The sequence below is a fragment of the Choloepus didactylus genome, chromosome 18 (assembly GCF_015220235.1).
Source record: "Choloepus didactylus isolate mChoDid1 chromosome 18, mChoDid1.pri, whole genome shotgun sequence".
In the NCBI taxonomy this organism is placed as follows: Eukaryota; Metazoa; Chordata; class Mammalia; order Pilosa; family Megalonychidae; genus Choloepus; species Choloepus didactylus.
The window spans coordinates 385,435-408,424 of NC_051324.1; the positions used below are offsets into that span (position 1 = coordinate 385,435).

General features: G+C 49.8%; 1 protein-coding gene across 4 annotated transcripts in view; it reads right to left on the bottom strand.

Moving 5' to 3' along the window:
• Positions 1–22,990, bottom strand: part of DHRS7B (dehydrogenase/reductase 7B) — a 54,293-nt gene that overhangs the window by 2,113 nt on the left and 29,190 nt on the right. For 3 of the 4 annotated variants that reach the window (XM_037810380.1, XM_037810381.1, XM_037810383.1), the window contains 6 exons: positions 22,154–22,332; positions 10,043–10,152; positions 9,125–9,341; positions 5,726–5,818; positions 3,896–4,048; positions 91–1,157 (listed from right to left, as the gene is read on the bottom strand). In XM_037810380.1, the coding sequence (XP_037666308.1) occupies positions 952–1,157; positions 3,896–4,048; positions 5,726–5,818; positions 9,125–9,341; positions 10,043–10,152; positions 22,154–22,332 (958 nt within the window). In that variant the 3' untranslated portion in view covers positions 91–951. Of the gene's footprint in view, positions 1–90; positions 1,158–3,895; positions 4,049–5,725; positions 5,819–9,124; positions 9,342–10,042; positions 10,153–22,153; positions 22,333–22,990 lie in introns of those variants that run through there. The other variant, XM_037810382.1, reaches the window with a different exon arrangement.

Consider the following 22,990-nt stretch of genomic DNA (forward strand, 5'->3'; position numbering starts at 1 on the left):
GCTGCTTCCTTTGTCTCCCAGGGCGCAGCTGTTTACAGTCAGCTGCATCTGGGCCAGGGTTACGACACAATGTAAGGGCCCAGGGTGACGTACTAGCAGGTTCTTAGTTTAATTCTGGGATGTCTAAAATGAACCCCCCAAAGGTGTAACTTCAATGGTCAGTTTCAATAATAGGAAGTTTCTTCTTAAACTTCAGAGCCGCATTTGACTTACTCAGGGAACCTCAATCATGTATTTTCAATTAAACAGAAAGCTTTCTTTCCGGCTCCAACCCAAGCACGTCCATCTAGCAGATGGGACCACTTCCACCAGGAGGCGAGCTGCTGCCTTTGGAATCACTCCCCACCTGGCCAGTGTTTGGAACATTTGTTTTCTGGAGGATACACGGGGATACCAGGCAGGGGCACCTTCCTCCCTCTTGGCTGCTGTCTTCTTAGTGACCCACCTTTGGCTCGCAGTGGTGGCCAGTGGTGAGCACCTTTGGGGCTTTGGAAAGTCCTTTGGGTGCCGGCACCACTGGGGAGGTGTCACAGGAACCTGCGAGCCAGAGCAGGACCCCGGAAACGGCCGTGAGGAGTGAGTTCACAGAACCAGCCTCCTCCCTCCGCACCGGAAGTGGGCTCTGCCCCACAGTGAGGTAAGTCAGAGGTGAGAACCACAGGGTCATGTGCTGCTGTCACATCTGATTCCAAACTGAAGTGGTTAGTCCTTGAGGACGCCACCCTTCCGCTCCCCTCATTCCATGTGCAGAGGTCACACCACGTTTACTGCTGTGTTTACTCCTCGTTTCACCCTCACTCTGGGCAGGAGCAGTGCAGCCCGGTTTGGTTCCCGGGCTCCGCCGGCCGGGCGCAGCCAGGGACCTGCAGGAGAGCTTCTGCCGCCTCTCCCACCACATCTCCACCCGCCAGTCCCTGGACAGGAGCAGCCCCGCCCCGGGTCTGACGGGCACTAGGAGTGCTTGGATTTCCGCTCCTTTCTGGCCCTGGAAGCCATGAGGCTGAAGAAAAGCCCAGGAGCCAGAGTCCGGAGATAAATGGCCAAGAGAGGCAGCACATCAGCCAGGATCACTTCTTTCTCCTTCTTCCCCACAGCAGCAATGATGTCTCGGGCCACCTCCTCGGGGCTGCGGCCCTGGGCCGTGGTCTCGTCCATTACTAAAATAAACACAAAACAGAAGGCACACGTGGTGTCACTTGGACACATAAGTCCCCTCTTGAGGACTCGAGCTGGTGCACACCATCAGCCAGCTCACCCCATTCCCCGCCGGGAAGCTTCTCCCAGAGCCTCGGGCATCGGGGCCAGGCCGCATCCCAGCTGAGTTCCGCTGTGTGGAAGTGCAGCAGGGAAGTGGTGAGGGAGGCCTTTCCCACACTCGTGCTTGAACTTGGAAACCCTCTTTTCACGCTTCCTGGTTTGTCCCTCTGGCTCCAGGGGAGGCCCTGGGCACACAGGTCTACTACTGTCACAGGCTGTCTCCGAGAATGGCTCTCAGTGGGCGGCTCCTGTCCTCAAGCACCATCACTAGAGACTGACAGCAAAGCACGGCCACCAGGCCCAAGAGTGAACTCAGAGGGCCTGGGTGACAAAGTGACCTCCAGAACCAGGACTCTGTGCAAGAGAAATGTTTTGCCCAAATACAAAATGGAAGGTGACTGATTAGATTCAAGTATGGTGGGGAAAGATTTAGCTAGGGGTCACTGTGAGGAGCCAGCAGGCAGGGCTGGCCATGATGTCACAGGTGTGGATGGCACTGGGACGGCAGCTGCTCTCCAGCCCGGTGGTGATGCACCACAGCCTCTGGACAAACCGCCATACACTGGTGGGCCAAGCCCTGGAGCACAGCCAAGGATGCGGAAAGGTGGTTGAAGGGCTGAGGAAGGAGAGCTAAGAAGAAAGATTAAAGGAACTAAGGTTATTCAGCTTTAAAAAGCTTAAGAACTATTTAACCATGGTTTTCAAATAAATGACTGTGCCGGTCTGGAGCTGTTGTGTACCCCAGAAAAGGACATGTTCTTTTAACCCATTCCTGTGGGTACAGACCTGCTGCGGGTGGGACCGTTTGGTTGGGTTATTTCAACTGAGATGTGACCCAGCCCATTCAAGGTGGGTCTTAATCCTTTTTATGGGTCCTTTATGAGAGAATAAAGGACAGAAAAAGCCAAGCTCAGAAAGAGCAACACCCAGAGAGATGAAAGAGAGTAAAAGGCCCTGGAATATCTAAGAGGACCCACAGAAGCTCAGAGAGAAAGCCACTGAAGCCAGAAGCTAAACTCAGGAGTGAAGGATGCGCAGACATTGCCAGGTGCCTTCCCATGTGACAGGCGTCGCGGATGCCGGCAGCCTTTCTTCAGAGATGGTGTCTTCCTGTTGACGCCTTAATCTGGACGTTTTCATGGCCTTAGAACTGTAAATTGTAAGTTAATAAATCCCCCTTATAAAAGCCGACCCACTTCTGGCATATTGCACCTCGGCAGCTTTAGCAAACTGAAATGACAGAATCTAAGATTTCCAAGTCCAGCTTCATTTCACATGTAATAAACATAGAAGAGAACCCTGGGATCTGGGGCAAGCTGGGCTGGGCCTTCCCCCCGGCAGCAGGAGTGGGAGTGGTAACGGGCAGCCTGGGGGGGTCCCCTCGCCAGGGCTTTGAACAGAAGAGAGCCGTCCGCTTGCTGCTCCCAGATGGAGACGGAAAGCCAGCCCAGACGGGGTCATCCCATCTGAGGAGCTCCTGACCCAGGGAAGTCTGCCTCTTAGAGCCGCCCGTTTCTGATCTCAGGGCTGCTGTGGTCCAGCCTGTCTTGGGTCGCTTGGCTTCAGGTCTCCTGGGAGGAGATGACCTCCACGTGCACTGTGACCTCATCAAAAGTGGAAGTGAATGACAGTGTCTGGAACAGGGACAGATGTCAGCCCCCAGTGCAATGTGCTGATGGAGGAGGAGAGAGGAGGAGGCTTGTGGCCCCACTGAGCGGCAGAGGGGACAGCTGAGGGCCGTCAGGCGTGTGGTCAGCAGCACCTGATGCTCCTTCCTCCTGAGGGACCTGACAGTGCTGCTGGCAGAGCAGGACCAGCTGGGGGGCACAGAGGGGAGGCCACCACATGGACCGTTTGGACCGTCTGAGCCATGCTTAGGCTCTCCAGACCACCTGCGCTTCCTCACTGGGCCCATTCTTGCTGGGTTTCTGTGAACACAGGGCAGGTTTCCAGTGTGGTTTATTTGTAGGTGCCACCAAAGAGAACTTTTGTGTAAGTCTGTAGCTCTCTGACCCCACACATCTGTGGGCTTTCTGTTGTGGGGAGAAAAGACCTGCTGGGCGAGGCCTGGCTGGGGTGGGTGCAGCACAGGGTGGGCAGGCCTGGCCAGAGCCCCAGGAGGGGGCAGCCCCACACCCACCAGTCGCTTGGCCCAGAAGCAGAAGCCGCTGGTCTCTGGAGGCCCGAGCCTGCACACTGGCCCCTGCAGCTCTGTCTCTGAAGCACGGGCCTGGTAGCCCCTTTCTCCTCCCCAGAAGACTGAGCCATTTGCTTCAGGTGCCCTGACGTGGGTCGTTTCTCAAGCTGAATGGGGTGGGGAAGTTTTTGTAAGGTTAATTCTCTTTAACCCCAATCTGGGAATGGGTATTTGGAATTTGTGGCTGCATTCTGGCTTGGGAACTTCCTTTCTTTCCCTCAAAGCCCTGGTCTACAGAGGCCCCAATTCAGAGGCTGCAGCGGTTGATGCTGGGTGAGGATGGCTCACGGTGGGGGTGGATGAAGACTGCTATCTGCAGGCAGAACCTGAATGACGAGTGTTTTACTTAAGTTGAAAAAAATATATTCCAAATGATGATGGCCAGATAAGAGTGGCACATGCCACTCTTTCTGTGGAAGGAAACAGGAAGCTGGGCCTCACCTCCATATCTGGACCCGTCGGCGGTGACGGCATTTACGGAGAGATTGGTGTGGATGTAGCCTGGGCTGATCACAGTCACGGCAATCTCATACTGCTCCATCTCGGCGCGCAGGCAGTCAAAGAAGGCCTGGGTGGCATGCTTGGAGGCCGCGTCTGCAGTGTGTGGCCGAGAAAAGCAGGTGAGTGCTCCACGTGGGCCACAGCAGAAGCCACAGACGCATCCACTCACTCATCCGTCCATTCATCGATAGCTCTTTCTATCTTTGTAAGTTGGTTTTATAATTTAAAAAAAAATCCTGGATTGGATCCTGAAAAGACCTTTTTTTCTATAAAGAACATTATAGGGCCAATTGGAAAAATGTCAATAGAGTCTATGGATATAGCATCAATAATTTCTTGATTTTGATCACTGCACTCTTAGGAGTAAAGGAGAGTCCTGTCTCCAACTTTGTCTCCAGTGATTCAGGAAAAAAAATAGGTGCGCCTGTGCACGTACATTCACACTTACACACGTGCGCAGGCCACACACACACCCAGACATGCAGACGGAGGGAAAACGTGACAAAGCAAATATGGTAATTAGGGAATCTAGGGGAAGGGTACACGGAAGTTCTGTGCAGTTTCTACAACTTATCTTGAAGTCTGAAATTATTCCAAGTTATAGTTGGAAACAATGCCTCCTGGATAACACATTCAAGCACCTAAGGGTTAAAGAAAAAGCGAAAGTCTTCCCCAACCTCCTGTCCTGTTCCCCAGGGTAGCCAGTGCCCCAGCTTCTCATGGTTTGTTCTCTGATCTCACACGCGATGTTTTTACAGAGCTGAGTGTCAAGTTCACGTGGCTCCTGCAGTGGTGTTTGGAGGACCTAGTGATCGCGGAGCCCCTTTCCGTGAAGGTCCACGTGGCCCTGCCACGCTGCCTCGTTTACCAGATAGCGGAGCTGCCCTGGCCGGGAACTTCTGCAGGCTGTTGGTGGTTTTTGTCCTGACACCAAGTGCTGCCTGTGAGCGCTGTGTGTGTGTGTGTGTGTGTCTGTGCGTGTGTGTGCAGGCGAATGTGTGAAGTGACATCTCCAGATGCTGGTGCAGCCACTCTCTCTGTGGGGGTGAGAGTGTTTACTGGAAATCACTCTGGCATCTCTATTGTTTGGTCCTACCCAGTACTTGCACTTCTTAGATTTATTTTTCTGAAACCTTTCTGTAAGTGCCCAGAGATGTGAACAGTCACACGTGTCCTCACAGCACACTGTTGCCACAGGACAAAGACTGTCCACTGGCAGGAAGACGGCTGGACAGACTATGTCCTGTCCGTTCAGTGGGTTACTATTCAGCCTGGTAGAAGGGCATGGGGAATCTGGATGCGCTGAGGTAGAGATGTTGTCCAGTGAAGTGAGCGGCCACAACACAGGGTCCTGTCTGCGTGCGTCATTCTATGAAAGTGGGAGGCCTGTGGCTGGCACCCTCCCTCAGCCTGTCTGTGGGCGACAGAAACCAGCAGCCTGACAGCAGCTGGCGTTTGTACAGAGCACGGCACTGGGTGCCAACTTCAGCCCTCGACTGGCGGCGCTCAGAACTCCTTCCGTCTTCCTGACGAGCCGCTGGGGCTGGGGCTGGGCCGTCTGCATTCTGCAGATGAGACCGGTACAGAGGTAGGGACACCTGCCCAAGGCCACACGGCAGGGACTTGGGCCCAGGCACTGGCCCTGGAGTCCACATTTCAGTGCAGTTCTATTTCTGTACTGTCTGAATCCAGGACCTGAGGCAGGTATTCTTCACATCCTCAGGAGAAAACAACAAAAACCTTCTGGGTGAGGGAGAAGGAAGTACTCACATGCTGACCGAAAGGGGATGCTGACTTTGCCCTGAATGCTGCTGATGACGACGATGTGGCCTTGTCTTCTTCTGATCATGGGGGGCAGAAGTGCTAAGGGAAGAGAGGAGAGCCTTCAGAAGGGGCCCCTCCCTGGCCACCGAGGCCTGACAAGGAGAGGAAACCCAGCTGCTTGCATTCCGGCGGAGCAGGGAAGCTGCTGGCTGCAAGCCCTGCAGGTGCAGAACCAGCTCCACCAGAACACGGAGGCCTCCTGCGCCAGCAGGCCGACAGCAGGGGGCCTGGGCCAAGGAAGCAGGGACAGAGACAGCCTGTTTGGGGTCGGCCTGTGTCTCCAAAAGAGACGCTGAAGCCCCAATCCCAGGACCTTGAACGTGACCTTACTTGGAAAAAGGACTGGCACAGATGGAATTCGTTACATTAAGGTCACACTGGAGCAGGGTGGGCCCCTAGCCAGCATGTCTGGTGTCCTCATACGAAGGGGAGGAGAGAGAGGGGAGAGAGCACGCGCGGATGGTGCACAAGGACAGAGGCAGAGCCTGCGATGGAATGACGCTGCCACGAGCCAAGCAACAGCAGGGGCTGCCATTGCCCACAGAAGCCGGGAGGGAGGTGCGGCCGCCAGCAGCGGGACCCGGGACCCGGCCTCCAGAGCGGAAAGACGGTGCACTTCTGCCATCCTAAGCCGCTTCGTCTGTGCTGTTTTCCTACAGCAGCTCCAGGAACAAAGGCAGATTCTGGTCCCGGGAGGCAGGTGCTGCTGTGACACAGACATAAACGTGAACACGGCCTGGGCGCCGGGCCGCGGGGAGGAGCGGAGGAGCGCCGAGGTGCTCGAGAGAAAGGCCTCGGTCCCTGAGGAGACCCCTGGGAGAAGGTGATTCTGCTGAGGGCTGAGGAAGGAGTGCGGAGCGCTGTAAAGAGGGCGCCCGTCGTCCTGGGGAATCTGTAGATGACTGAACAGAAGGCTGCCGGGAACGTGAACGCTAGACGTGCTTCGGTGAGGCCCTGGATGGAAGGAGCAGCAGGTGAGTGGACAGGGAAGAGAGGTGAACCAGAGAATGTGGCTGAACTGCTTTCTATTCGGGGGAAAGCAGAACCTGTAAGTAATGAACTTAGTTGTTTAGCTGAGGAGGTTTCCATGCAAACAGTGGAAGTGCAGCCTGGTTTCTCCTTGCTGCTTATAGTGAAATGTGGGAGGAAAGAGATGAACTGATGTGGTGACTTGGAGCTACATACCCCAGGAAAGCATGTTCTTAAACTCTGTCCATGCCTGGGGGTGTGGACCCTTGGTAAGCAGGACCGTCAGTTAAGACGGTGTGGCCCGCCTCAGTCAGGAGGGATTTTAACCCTGTCCTGGACTGCTTTATAAACAATGAAATTCAGAGAGAGAGAGCGAGGGCCACGGGTAGAAGCCGGAGGTCCACGGAATCCAGAGAGGCCAGCAGAGGCCACCATGTGCATCACCATGTGACAGAAAAGCCAAGGACAAGGGTCACCGGCAGCCAGCCCAGAACACCACAGTCTTCTGGGACAAAGCATCATCTCAAAACCGTGAGCCAGTAACTTCCCATTGTTCAAGCCAACCCATGGCATGGTATTTGTTTTAGCAGCCAGGAAGCTAAAACAATTGGAGAAGGAATTACTAAGCAAAAAGGACCCAGCACTTGATAATTTGAGAAATTCCCCACCTATCCAGAGAGCATATTGTGGAGACAGGGCCAAGGGTGTGGCTCGGCAACCATTTGCTAAAAAGCTGAGATGTGTGACTCATAGACCTAACTCACCATCTCGGTGGAAGCCAGGAACAGAAAGGGAATTACCCAGGAAAGATCTGTGGGGGACCCTTTCATCTGATGACTTGGGTTGCACGGAAGCCAGGAACAGAAAGGGAATTACCCAGGAAAGATCTGTGGGGGACCCTTTCATCTGATGACTTGGGTTGCACGGGAGAGTGAATTGCACAGGAGACCAAGAAGGCTTTGGGAATTCTGTATCAGCAAAACATGGCTAGCTGAGACTGAAAGGGACAGGGGCAGGATGAGACGAAGGAAGAACGACTCTGAGGACAGAGCCTCAAGGCAGAGGTCTGGGCTAGAGGGGGTGGGGGCATCGAGCCACAGGGGAATTGCTGTGGGACTTGAACTCTAACACAACTTGCCCTGCCAGAATGGGACTGTCCACCCTCTGCCTGTCCCATCACTGTGTGTTGGAAATAGAGAACTTGTTTCTGGTTTCCAGGTCCACAGATGGAGAGAAATTTTTGCCCCAGGATGAACCATACCCCAAGTCTCACCTGTAACTGATTCAGATGAGATTTTTGGACTTGGAGTTGATGCTGGAACAGTTACAACTTTTGAGGATGTTGGGATGGGATGAACATATTTGTACATGGGAAGGACATTAACTTGGGGAGGACTTAAATTTCCAACATTCGTTTGGCCAGAGGGTGGACTGTTATGGGTTGGATTGTGTCCCCCAAACAGATACGATGAAGTCCTAACCCAGTACCTTGGAGTGCAACTTTTTTGGAAATAGGGTCATTGCAGATGGAATTTAAGATGAGGTTTCATTGGACAGGGCAGGCCCCTAACCAACATGATGGGTCCATAGAAGAAGGGGAGGAGAGAGGGAGAGAGAGAAGAAGGGAGGGGAAGGGAGAGGAGGAGGAGGGAAGAGAGGGGGGAAAGTGAGAGGAGGAGGAGGGGTGGGAGGAGGCAGGAAGGGACGGAGGAGGGAGGGAGGGAGAAGATGGCCCTGCGAGGACAGAGGCACAGAATGCTGTACACTCCCTCGCACCAAGGAGCGCCACGGAGCGCCGAGCACTGCTGGCCGCCACCAGCAGCCAGGAGAGGGGCAGGGTCCAGCTTCCTCCTGCGGCTTCAGAAGGAGTGAGGCCCTGCCCACACCTTGATCTTGGACCTCCAGCCTCCAGAAGTGTGACAGAATAAATGTGTTTTACAGCACCCAGTTTGAAGTTCTTTGTCACAGCAGCCCTAGGAGAGCAAAACCCAGACTGATAGCTTGCTGGCTTTAAATGGTCTGCTCAGTTCCCTTTTCCTACAGAGAACCTTACAATGGATTGAAATCTGCGACTGGACACAAAAACACCCCACTTTGTAAGGGTTATCAAACACCACGAAAAGAAAACAGGCAATGAGTGCAAATGATGCTTTCACAGAAGAGAACAAATCTTGATTTGAGGCTAGAAAGCAGATCAGAAAATGCAAATAAATGCTTGCAAAAGGCAAACACCCAAACTGGAATGACAACCACCCACTCCAGGGTAAAACAGAGGATGGGGCTGTTTAGCTGAAAAAGAACCAAGTAAAAAGAATCCAACACCTCAGTGCATTTTTTGTGTGTGTTTTTTGTTTGTTTTTAATCCAAGACTGTTACCTTTTGTTAGGGCCACTGGACCAAAGTAGTTAGTCTCCATCACTCTCTTGTCCACATCTGCTGTGGTCTCCGTGATGGCGCCACGGTAGCTGATGCCAGCATTGTTGATGAGGATGTCCACACAACCAAAGCACTTCAGGATCTCAGCTGAGGCCACCACGATGGTGCCAGGGTCTGTGAGGTCGAAGGTCACCATGCAAGGCTTGTGTGTCTGCACCTGGACAAGCACAACAGAAACACATTCACTGTTAGTCCCAGGAGGGGCTCCCTGGGCATGAAAAGACATAGGCTGCAGCAAACCCTTCTAAAGAGGTGCAGCCTGGGGGGTCTGCCTCTGGGGCTCACTCTTGCAATGCAAATGGTAGGCCCCGAAAATTGTAGCCGAGGGTCCCTCAGCTCCAGCTGCAAGGCTGTGGGTCTTCGCTTGTCCCTGGAACATGTTTTAGATGTTCCCTAGGGGCTAGACGCTGGGGGCATAGCAGGAAACAAGGCAGATGTGGGTCTGTCCTCCTGAAGCGCACAGCCAACAGGGAGGACAGCAGAAGAGTGAAGAATGCCGGGAGGAGAGACAGTACGAGGGGAACGAGTGCCTGTGTGGTCTAGCTTGGAGGCTCCCCGTGGAAGTGGGGTATGGCAGGAGCACAGAATGGTGAGGAGGAATTAGCCAGGGAAGAGGCAGGGAAGAGCATCCTCCACAGGGGCCCTGCCCAACGCCCAGTGCTGGAGTCAGGACGTGAGGCTGCACCCACATTCCTCCATGTGATAATGAGGCCCGAGGGCTCCCGGGGCTGTGAGTGCCTTGGACGCTGCTGCTGGCGTGGTGGGACCTGCAGCCTGGAAGGGGCCGCACTCTCCTCAGATGCCCACAACAAAGATCAACTGCAGCCCTTCCCGCTGAACACAGGTCCCTGGCCTCACCTTGGTGGCACGAGAGGCAGCAAGGTCTCTGGTGAGCTTTTCCAGGGCCTCTCTGTTCCGGCCACACAGCACCAGCTTAGCACCCGCAGCATGGAAGACTCTGGCACATTCTGAAGGAAGAGAAAAGCCCTGACAGTTGAGGAGACCCAGCACCTTTCTTTACCAATGCATGTTGGTTTATTCATGCATCCACAAATATGTACCAGCCCCTGCTGTGGACCAAGCTTGGAGGAAGGGCCTGGGCCCCAGTGGGCTGTGAGCACTCTCGCTGTCCTTGTAGAAGTCACATACAGGGGTGCAAAAGATGTCAAGAGGGGAAAAGGAAGGAGGGGAATGGACACCTGCTAGACCCATGCTTGAGCTTGGCACCATTATCTTGTTTGACCCTGTGAGCACTCTCTCCCCTTTCTCCCATGGAAGAGACTGGCAGGGCTAAGCGAGGCCCAGGGGTCAGGCAGGGCCAGGTCTCCTCACCCGCGGTGTGCCAAGGCCTGTGCACTGGCACCACCCCAGGCTGCTTTCCAGTCACCTGCATGCAGGAGGCACACACCTAACGGGGGTGTACATGGTTCAGGAGAGCAGAGGCAGCCAACTCGGGTGAGAAGGGATGGGGAGGCCCACCGCGAGGAGGTGGCATCCACAAGGAGTCCCGAGCACGAGGGGCTGCCTCCAGGGGAGGGCTCGGGAAGGGATGTGCACAGCGCCTGAGGGGCTGCAGACACACAAAGCAAGAACAGGTCGGGACGGTCGGCATGCTCTGGTCAGGAACTGAAGGGGCAGATGCACGTCACGTGCTACCATGGTGCCTGCTCCTGCTGGGCGGGAGGGGCCTGGAGGAAAGCCAGTCCCACTGGGTCACTGCACTATTCCGGTAAGAAGAGAGGAGGACTTCAACTGAGACCACAGTGCAGGGATGATTCCAGAGCTATCTCGTCACGCATATTAGTGAGTATTCTTTTGGTGGCAAGAAACAGAAACTCAATTCACACAAAGAAAAAGAGGATTTATCAGAAGATTCTGTGGTAGCTCAAGAATTAAGAGAAGAAAGCAGTGATGTCAGTGAAAATGGTGGCGAATGCAGCTCCAAGCGCCCTTCCCTCCAAAGAAACACTGAGAAACAAGCGGGAACTGTCAGGACCAACTTCGTCAGAACTCTGGGAAACAGCCAAACATTTACATCAACTAAACTAACACTAAGCCAAGAAAAAGGTGATTAAAAATGGTAGGAAGCTCTGTGGGATTTTCACTTGCCCCCGCTCACCCCCTCCCCAGCAGTCTGCTCTCAGTGTGGAGACCCTGGTCCCTGGTTAAGGAGGGAGAAGAGCAGGCTTTATTTGCAAAGAATTACCCGCCATTCTGCCCTGTCTCGGGGCTGCCTGACACACAGACTCCACACACTGGCTTTGTTGATTGAAACCTAAACCTAACTTGCAGATCAGGCAGGGCAGAAAAGTGGTGGGCGTTGCTCAAAAACCATGTAAGGTGAACGGAAAGCCTGCAGCCAACCAGAGCAAAAGATTACAGTTAAGCCATAAAACAGAGCACCCACAGCCCGAGAGGAAAAGCTGGGAAGAGCGCTCCTCTGGGAACTAAGGGCATTCAAATTCCCTCATGTGTGTACTGGGGAATTCAGAAAGCAGGGTGCCTAGGAAAGAATGCATGATCAGAAAGGATCTGAGGAGACCCTAAGCTTTCAGCGCTGGCTGATCACGGGGCTCAGTGCAAGCAGGAAATGAAGGGTACGGCCGAGTTACACCTGGCCTGGCTGTGTGGTAAAGGAACGCCCAAACACAGAGCCAATCTGCAAAGGCTGGGAGAGGTGATTTGCTTTCTGTGTTTTATTTCTTCTTTCTGTTTTTTACATCTTCTCTTTTCCTACCCCACCTCTCTTTTTTGGCCCCTTGACATTCAAGGAGACCTGTCCAAATCATACCTGGACACCAGCCAAGGAGATAAAGACAGACCAGTGACCGCATGACAAGGAACACCGATCTTTGCAGAGACAGTGTGGAAAACTCAGTGAACAAACTGACAGCTGCAGCCCTCACCAATCGAGAACAAGTGGGCTCTGAGGAAGGGGTAGATCTGGTTTCAGAGTGACCATAAATTACAAGGCATACAAAGAAGCAGGAATGTATGACCCATCCAGAGGGAAAAAATGGAAAGAAAATGCCTTAGAGGCATCCCAGACATTGGTCTTTCTGGACAAGGACCTTAAATCAACTGCTCAAAGAGCTAATGGAAGCCATGAACAAGAGATAGAGAAAATCAGGAAAACAATGTAGGAATAAAATGAAAATATCAATAAAAAATAGATATTATAAAAAGGAACCAAACAGGAATTATGGAGCTGAAAAGTACAATAAGTGAAATGAAAAGTTCACTAGATTTGAGAAGGCAGAAGAAAGAATGAGCAAACTTGAAGATAAGACAATTGAAATGATGCAATCTTGAGGAGTAAAAAGAAAAAGGGAACAAAAGGAACTGGAACTTTTGTGCACTGCTGGTGGGAATGTAAAATGGTGCAGCCACCGTGGGGAAGTCTGGCAGTTCCTCAGAAAGTTAAGTATAGAATTACCACATGACCCAGCAGAATCCCACTTCTAGATTTATCCCCAAAAGAATTGAAAGCAGGGACTCAAACAGGTATTGGCACACCAATGTTCAAAGCGGCATTGTTCACAACTGCCAAAAGATGGAAGCAACCCAAACATCTATCAACGGATGAATGGATAAACAAAATATACATACAATGGAACAAGTTCTGATATGTGCGACAACATGGATTTATCTGGAAGACAACTTGTTGAGTGAAATAAACCAGACACAAAAGGACAAGTATTTTATGATCTTAGTGTTATGAAATACCTAGAATAAACAAGTTCATAGAGTCAGAAACTAGATACAGGTTACCTGGGACTGGGCTGAGGGTAGGGAATGGGAAGTTAATGCTTAATTGGTATCGAATTTCTATTTGGGGTGATAGAAAAGTTTTGGTAATGTATGGTGGTGATGGTAGCACAACGTTGTGAATGTAATTAACACCACCAAAATATATATTTGAATGTAGCTAAAAGGGGAATTATAGGTTGTATATATGTTACTAGAATAAAAATTTTTAAAAACAACAAATTGGGCTGTACAGTATAGTGAACCGTAATGTAAACTGTGGACTATTATTAATAGTATAATTATAATAGTAATCTTTCATCAGTTGTAACAAAGGTACCACACTAATGCCAAGTGTTGATAATAAGGAAAACTGTGTGCATGAGGGGAAGCATATGGGAACTCTGTATTTTCTGCATATTTTTGTAAAGCTACAACTTCTCTAATTAAAAAAAAGTTAAACATAGAAGCACCATATGATCCAGCAGTTCCACTGCTAGGTATATACCCAGAAGAAACAAAAGCAGGACTTAAACAAATACATGTACATACAGTCATGTCCAAAACAGCACCATTCACAAAAGCCAAAAGGTGGAAACAGTCCAAGGTCCATCGACGGGCGACTGGATAAACAAATTGTGGTAGGTCCGACAACGGCGTATCACGCAGCCAAAAAGGGCTTGGTGTACTGGTACACGCTGCAACGCGGATGAACCTCAAGAACTTGACGCTAAGTGAAAAGGTCACATGCTGTGTGACTCCACTCCTGTGAGGTCCAGAAAGGCAAATCCATAGAAACAGAGAGCAGGTTGGTGACTATCAGGACCTGGGGGAGGGGGAATGGGGAGAAACTGCTCAATGACACGGGGTTTCGTTTTGGAGTGAGGGAAATGTTTTGGAACTAGACAGAGGTGGCGATTGTACAATATTGTGCACGTAGGACAGGCCCCTGAATTGTTCACTTTGAAATGGCTGGTTTTATGCTATGTGAGTTTCACCTCGATAAACTATAAATGAGCTCACTGGCCAAGGCTCGGGAGGGACAGGAGAGGCCACCTGAGGGCCTCGGCTCCCTCAGCTCCAGGAGATGGGAACGCAGCTCTGCACATCTCTGGGCTCCTATCTGCACAGTCCCTCTGCCAGCCGGGAGAGGGCCTTTTCCTCATCTCCTCCTAGCTCTGGGGTCAAAATCCCAGGGAGGGCCTGGGAGCCACCCTGGGGTGGGGCAGCACAGAGCATATGGGAACTCTGCCACCCCCTCCAGTGACCAACAGGAAGGGCTTCTTGGGAGGTGGGGAGTGCAGACCGGACACCACTGGGAGGCAGGGAGTGGTGCGTCAGGGTCTGGGGGCCCCTGCATGTGCACAGTGAGCAAGAGGAAGATAACATCTCCCTGCTTCTTGCCTGCCCTCCCCCACACACGTGTCCTAACGAAATTCTTGGGGCCTGGGTTATCTGTGCAGCCTTTGAGATGCACCATCAAGAGGGGGACTCCGGCCAGACTTCCCATGCTCAGCTCCCACGTCTGCCACTCACTGGTGATCCAGACTGTTTGTGCCTCAATTTCCTCTTCTGTAAAATGCAGAAAGCAATAGTTCTCCACCACTCGGGGTAGCTGTGAGACCGAGCTACGGCCTGTAAAACACTTAAGACTTTGTGGATAAAGTGCTTTGTGGATAAAGCACTACAGCAGTGTTACCTGTTAATTTTAAACTTCCCAAGTACCTTTTAAAATCATCCTGAAAACTGACCAGTGGTGAAAAGGGCCTGGGTTTAAAGAGGCACTGCCCGTCCTCCCCTGACTTCTGGGACGAAACTCTGGTCCCAGCTGTCGATGCAGTCTGGCTGTCAGCAAGCCTCCCAGAGGGCCCTGGCCCTGACAGTCCAGGCTGAAGCGGCCGGTGGCACCTTGTCTGCCCCTGGCTCATGGGGCAGCGGGTGGGCCCTACCCTGGCCCTCCCTTCTCTGGGGAAGCCGGTGGTGAGAGAGTGAGCATTCCAGGCTCTCACTTTCCCAGCTGGGAGGGGAGGAGGTTATAGGGTTCGGGCAGGGAACGTGGTCTGAACACACTTCCCCACACAACACCTAATTCCTTAAAACTAGAAGGGTTCAGTAACCATCAAAGAGTTAGAACATTCACAAATACCTGGAGGTTAAACAACACACTCCTAAATAATCAGTGGGTTAAAGAAGAAATAGCAAGAGAAATTGCTAAATATCTAGAGACAAATGAAAACAAGCGTACAACATATCAAATCTTATGGGATGACAGCGAAGGCAGTATTGAGGGGGAAATATATAGCTCTAAATGCATACATTAAAAAGGAAGAAAGAGCTAAAATCAAAGAACTAATGGAACAACTGAAGAAACTAGAAAATGAACAGCAAAATAATCCTAAACCAAATAGAAGAAAAGAAACAAGGATTAAAGCAGAAATAAATGACATGAGAACAAAAAAAAAACCAGAATAAATAAAACCAAAAGTTGGTTCTTTGAGAAGATCAATAAAATTGACAAGCCCCTGGCTAGACTGACAAAATCAAAAAGAGAGAAGACCCAAATAAACAAAATAATAAATGAGAGAGGCAACATTATTGCAGATCCCGAAGAAATTTAAAAAATTATAACAGGATGCTATGAAAAACTGTATGCCAACAAACTAGATCATATAGAGAAAATGGATAATTTCCTGGAAACACATGAACAACCTAGACTGACCAGAGAAGAAACAGAAGAGCTCAACAAACCAATCACAAGCAAAGAGATCCAATCAGTCATCAAAAAGCTTCCCACAAATAAATGCCCAGGGCCAGATGGCTTCACAGGGAAATTCCACCAGACATTCCAAAAAGAACAGACACCATTCTTACATAAATTCTTTCAAAACATTGAAGAAAATGGAAAACTACCTAACTCATTTTATGAAGCTAACATCACTCTAATACCAAAACCAGGTAAAGATGCTACAAGAAAGGAAAACTACAAGTCAATCTCCCTAATGAATATAGATGCAAAAATTCTCAACAAAATACTTGCAAATCAAATCCAAAGACACATTAAAAAAAGCATACACCATGACCAAGTGGGGTTCATTCCAGGCATGCAAGGATGGTTCAATTAAGAAAATCAATGTAATACAACACATTAACAAATCAAAAGGGAAAAATCAAATTATCATCTCAATAGATGCTGAAAAAGTATTCGACAAAATCCAGCATCCTTTTTTGATAAAAACACTTCAAAAGGTAGGAATTGAAGGAAACTTCCTCAATATAATAAAGGGCATATATGGAAAACCCACAGCCAGCATAGTACTCAATGGTGAGAGACTGAAAGCCTTCCCTCCAAGATCAGGAACAAGATAAGGATGCCCGCCGTCACCACTGTTATTAAACATTGTGCTAGAAGTGCTAGCCAGAGCAACCCGGCAAGACATAGAAATAAAAGGCATCTGTTCTAGTTTGCTAATGCTGCCAGAATGCAAAATACCAGAAATGGACTGGCTTTTACAAAGGGGGTTTATTTGGTTACAAAGTTACAGCCTTAAAGCTATAAAGTGTCCGAGATAAGGCATCAACAATCAGGTGCCTTCACTGAAGGAAGGGCATTGGCATCCAGAAAACCCTTTAGCTGGGAAAGCACGTGGCTGGCATCTGCTTACTCCCAGGTTGCATTTCAAAATGCCATTCTCCAAAATGTTGCTCTTGGGGCAGCTCCTCTTCAAACTGTCCCTCTCAGTTGCTCTCGGGTCCTCCTCTCTGTAATGTGAATTTCTTTATACGACTCCAGTGATCCAATTAACTAACACCCACCCTGAATGGGCGGGGTAACACCTCCATGAAAATAATCCAATCAAACATTTCACTCACAGTTGATTCAGTCACATCTCCATGGAAACACTCAATCAAAGGATTCCAATCTAATCAACAGGAATATGTCTGCCCTTACAAGATTGCATTAAAGAATATAGCTTTTTCTAGGGGACATAATATATACAAACTGGCACAACATCCAAATTGGAAAGGAAGAAGTAAAACTGTCATTATTTGCAGATGATATAATCTTATATCTGGAAAACCTGAGAAATTGATGACACAGCTACTTGAGCTAATAAGCAAATTTAGCAAAGAAGCGTAATACAAGATTAATAGTAATGTTCCTATACACTGAAAATGACCTAACTGAAGAGACATTCAAGAAAAAAATTCCATTCTCAATAGCAACTAAAAAAATCAAGTACCTAGGAATAAACTTAACCAAGGATGTAAAAGACCTATATATAGAAAACTACATAACTTTACTAAAAGAAATAGAAGGGGACCTAAAAAAGATGGAAAAATATTCAGTGTTCATGGATAGGAAGGCTAAATGTCATTAAGATGTCAATTTTACCCAAACTCATCTACAGATTCAATGCAATCCCAATCAAAATTCCAACAACCTACTTTGCAGACTTGGAAAAGCTAGTTATCAAATTTGGATGCTGTGCCAGTTTGTATATATTATGTCCCCTAGAAAAAGCTATATTCTTTAATACAATTCAATGTCTTGAATTGCTAAAAACATTCTAAAAAAGAACAAAGCAGGAGGACTTACACTCCCTGACTGTAAAGCTTATTATAAAGCCACAGTAGTCAAAATAGCACGGTACTGGCACAAAGACAGACATATTGATCAATGGAATCTAATTGAGAATTCAGAGATAGACCCCAGATCTGTGGTTGACTGATCTTTGATAAGGCCCCCAAAACCACTGAACAGAAACATTAACAGTCTATTCAACAAATGGGGCTGGGAGAGCTGGATAGCCATATCCAAAAGAATGAAAGAGGACCCCTACCTCACACTCCATACAAAAATTAACTCAAAATGGATTAAAGACCTCAATATAAGAGACAGTATTATAAAACTCCTAGAAGATAATGTAGGGAAACATCTACAAGACCTTATATTAGGAGGTCACTTCTTAGACCTTACACCCAAAGCACAAGCAACAAAAGAAAAAATAGATAAAGGGGAACTTCTCAAACTTAAAAGCTTCTGGACCTCAAAGGAATTTGTCAAAAAGGTGAAGAGGCAGCCAACTCAATTGGAAAAAATATTTGGAAACCATGTATCTGACAAAAGACTGATACCTTGCATATATAAAGAAATCCTACAACTCAACAACAACAGTACAGACAGCCCAATTATAAAATGGGCAAAAGATATGAAAAGACAGTTCTCTGAAGAGGAAATACAAATGGCCAAAAAACACATGAAAAAAATGTTCAGCTTCACTAGCTATTAGGGAGATGCAAATTAAGACCACAATGAGATATCACCTCACACCGATTAGAATGACTGCCATTAAACAAACAGGAAACTACAAATGCTGGAGGGGATGTGGAGAAATTGGAACTCTTATTCATTGTTGGTGGGACTGTATAATGGTACAGCCACTCTGTAAGACAGTCTGGCGGTTCCTTAGAAAACCAGATATAGAGTTACCTTTCAATCCAGCGCTTTCACTTCTTGGTATATACCTGGAAGATCTGAGAGCAATGACACGAAGAGACATCTGCACACCAATGTTCATAGCAGCATTCTTCACAATTGCCAAGAGATGGAAACAACTCAAATGTCCTTTGACAGATGAGTGCCTAAACAAAATGTGGTATATACACAAGATGGAATACTACACAGCAGTAAGAAGGAACGAGGTTGTGAAGCATATGACAACATGGATGAACCTTGAAGACATAATGCTAAGTGAAATAAGCCAGGCACACAAAAAAAGAGATATTGTATGTTACCACTAATGTGAACTCTGTGAAAAATATAAAATAAATGGTTTATATTGTAGAATGTAGGGGACATAGAGATAGACAGCAACTAGTGAAGGGGGAATGATAATCTAATAAGAACAGGTAAGTTATGGAGGGTAAACTTAGTATTATGGGAATGTTCAGGAATGACGATGGTTTGTTAATTTTTGGAAGGTATAGTAGGAACAAGTTGGCAGCAATGTAGTTATTTTAGGTTATTTTTCTTATTCCTTTGTTAGGTTGTGGTTTGTTAATTTTCTTGGGGTATGGTAGGAATATGTTAGAAGCAATGTAGTTGTTTTAGGTTTTGTTTTTTCTTATTCCTTTTTTTTTGGTTTTGTTTGAAATTTTTTTATTATTGTTTGTTTTTTAATTTCTTGATAAAGTTAAAAAAACAATGAACAAGTGTTAAATAAAGTAAATAAGTAAATGAACTATGGCAGGGAGGAGAGGAATAGAATGTTTTGGATGTTCTTTTTTAATTTTTATTTTATTTTTTGGAGTAATGAAAAAGTTCAAAGATTGTGGTGATGAATGCACAACTATATGATGATACTTTGAGCAACGGATTGTACACTTTGGAGGATTGTATGTTATGTGAATATATCTCATTAAAATTGTATTTAAAAAAAAAAAAACTAGAAAGGTTCACAATGTCACAGGAAGAGAAATCCCAGGGTCCTTCAGGACTCAGGATCTTGCCTGGGTGAAGCCTCTCATGTCACCACATAGCAACTCCCTTAGCTTCTCCTACAGCATTGACACGCCATCCCCAGGCGCATCTCTCTCCAGGCCCTCAGACCATGTTTTCTGGAAAAGGTGCTAAGCAGACTCCATCAATATCTTTCAAAGAAAATGTGCTATGCCATTTTCTTTGAAGGACAGTTAATTGGTTTGCTCACTGGCTCATCCTGACAATGGTCACAGAGCAATGGCCCATCCCTGGACGTCCACTGCTTCTGCTCATCCCCAGGTGTCCACTGCTTCTGCCAGTCCCCAGATGACCACTGCTTCTGCTCATCCTCAGGTGTCCACTGCTTCTGCCCATGCCCAGATGACCACTGCTTCTGCTCATCCCCCAGTGTCCACTGCTTCTTCTCAGCAAAGCAGGCATGAAGTCAGGGTGCTCCCACAGCCAGATGCCAACATTCCTGAGGCTAGAGTGCTCATCGTTGAACCAAATCACTCCTGAAGGAGGTAACCTGGGGCCCTCTGGGCGCTCTCACCCCATCTCATCCTGACCTGACCAAAGCAAAGTACGTTCTGTGAGGTGCCACCAAATGCTGGAGACCCAGAACCACAGGTGGGGAGGTCTGCTGGTGTGCACACAACTTCTGGAAAATAGACTGCCCAAGTTCTGCTTAAGCTCTAAGAGGAAATTAAAAGTTTGTGTAGGGAATGACAGAAATGAGAACCAGAATGAAAGATTCTCATATGGCACAGGGAGGCAGGCAGGGCAAGGGGAAAAGGAGAACCAGCCCACAGCACCAGGGATCTCAGGCCACCACACATGGCGCCAGCACCGCCTGTCCTCCTGGGTTGTAAATCATGACAGCTGCACACACCATGGGGCTTAGGCTGGCTCAGGTGGGCATCCAGAACATTCTGTCCCTTTCATCAGTGTCCTACTGTTTTACAAGGAGCTTAAATCCACCCATGGAGAGCTGTCTGAAGACTGGTCACCTAACCCCAACCTCCAGGGCAGATGCAAGGTAAGCGCGACCTGGGGGGCAGGATGGAATCACCCTCCTTATAGAAGCCAAGGAACCCTGGCAAGGCCAATGCAGTGTCTGCACTAGCTCCTGGTTCTCCAGTTGAAGGGAAAGAGAGCTACAGACTCCCGCCCTGAAATGTGTGTGGGGCAGAAATCAGCAGAGTGGTCTGGATGAGGAAGTGCCTGGCCCAGCAGGCTGCACACACAGTGGCTTAGTAGGGTTTTTTCAGTGACTTTTTCTGGACTCTTCACAGTTTTGGTGTCTGGAAGAGGTGATGTGGTATCATGAAGGAGACAGTGTCCTCTCCAAGCACCTGCTCAGATGCTCCTCAAGGACTTTAAGGAATGCTCTCTGGGATCACGAGGAGCGGCTGCCGACCCTATATATAGCAGGTGACTAAGGGCAAAGCCTGGCGATGGCAGGGCTGGGGCAGCTGTCCCGACACAGGCCTGGGTACCCGGGGAGACCTGGGTTCACCCCAGGGTCCTCTCCTCACATCTGCAGTGTGGCAACAAAGTGGGCGCTGCCGGCCCCTCCCAGGCCCCCAACGACCACGAGCCGCCAGCCCCACCGACCAGCTGTGTCCATGCCCTGGTTCTCGCAGTGCCCTGCCTCCTGGCACACACCCCTTTCACCTGAGCTCTGGAGTCAAGGAGATGTGGCTTCGACCTTTGCCCCTTCCAGCTGGAAGGCCGCAGGCACATGCTGCCTTCGACTCTAAGCTGTGACAATTCAGTGAAGCAGTGCCCGTGAACCAAGTCCCAGCACACATGAACACGCCTTTCCCCAAGCAGGCTGGGAATCCCGTGGCTGACGCGGCCACGGACTATCACGAGACCGTGAACTCCTTAAGGAAAGGAGTCCATCACTCACCCATTTCTCCCAGAGCCTGGCTCAGGGCCCAGCACGTGGGGAGGCTCAAGAGGCACTGGCTGTGCTGTCACCCATCACATGTGCAGCACTGATGGCCTTCGTCCATGGAGCTGCACCCAAGCGCGGAGACACGCTGCCACGGTGCGTGTGTGCTGGGTGGATGCTCTGCACAGCCTGCCCACATGTGCCCTTTAGGTACCTGCCAAAGCCGACATTCATGCAGGGGGCCCACCTCCACCCCCGGGTAGGCTCCTGCATCCCAGCACGCGGTTCCTGGGGCCGAGAGGCGCACCACGGTGGCCAAGCTGAGCGGAACCAGACTGGAGAGCTGGTTAAGGGGCGGCTGAGGCCTCGCCTAGTCTCCCCCAGCCCACCAAAGCCAGACAGTTGCAGGCAGGTCTCGGGAGGGACAGGTGTGGAGAAAGGGGTGCATCGAGACCACCAGCCAGGCTGCTGCTTGGATCCAGGCCAAACCCGGGTTTGCTTAGTCCACAGAGAGTTAACAATTTTTCACTAGTTGCCCATTTTTGTAAATTGGGAGACTGCACATAAACATTCCTATTTCAACCATCATCTGGAGCTGAATGTGGGACAGAGTCTGGAGACTTGGCCTTTTTTTCACCACTCAGACCCCGAATGCTGCACGTAAGCTGTTGCTCTCTTCCAGCTGCACAAAGCACAGTGACGGCTCCTGTCCCCAAGCCAGCCACCTCACCTGCTGCCACCGTGGCACCTGGGTCGGTGGTACACGGTGCAGCCAAGCCACCCTCCTGCCCCATCCTCCCCACCTCCGCCCAGCTCTCAGCACAGCCACTGACGGACCCACCTTTCCCCAGGCCCGAGGTGGCGCCAGTGATGACCACCACGGCGTCCTGCAGGTAGGCCTTCATGCGCAGCCGCTGCAGCAGCTTGAAGAGGCTGAAGATCCCCACGCAGCCAAAGAGCAAGGGCAGGATGGCCGTGGAGGTGACAAAATCCATGACTCTCCCCTGCAGAAGACTCCTCCTGGAAGACCAGGCATCACAGAAATCAGTGACAAACAGAAGAAGCCAGGGACTTGCTGGGCCTCCAGCGCTCCCTTCTGCAGCCTCAGCCGCACGCAGGGCCCAGCACCATGCTGCGTGGCTGTTTCCCACCCTCCATGCTGACATAGCGAGCTGCAGAGCCAGCCCCACGATGCACCTCCAAGGCAGCTGGAGTTCCAGAACATTCACTCAGCACTCAGCTACCACGTAAGTAGTTCAAAAGATGGGTGAGATCTCAGCACTCACCTGACTCTCCTTCAGAAACCCACTGGGAGCACTTAAGTAAGTAAAGCCTACTGTGATTTTCAATCCCTGAGAAACTGTGAAGCTAGAAAAAGGAAAAAGAACCAAATCATAGCAATTCCTGCACTGCTCCTGAGAGGCACTAGGGAGGGCTGGCTGTGTCTGCGTGGGGCATCTCCTGCCTCGAACTTCTGGCCAGGCCTCCTGGATGCCCCAAAGGGGAGCTACCATGGGTGCCTGCCCTGTCCCAAGTGGGGACCCTGCGGGAACTGTGGCATGTTCTCAACCAGTACCACTGGGGGCCAGGTGGAACCAGAAGGCTATGTGAGTGTGCATGAGTGCAGTCGATTCTTTGGAAAGGCATCCGCCCTCTCCACAACCGCACTTAATTTCCT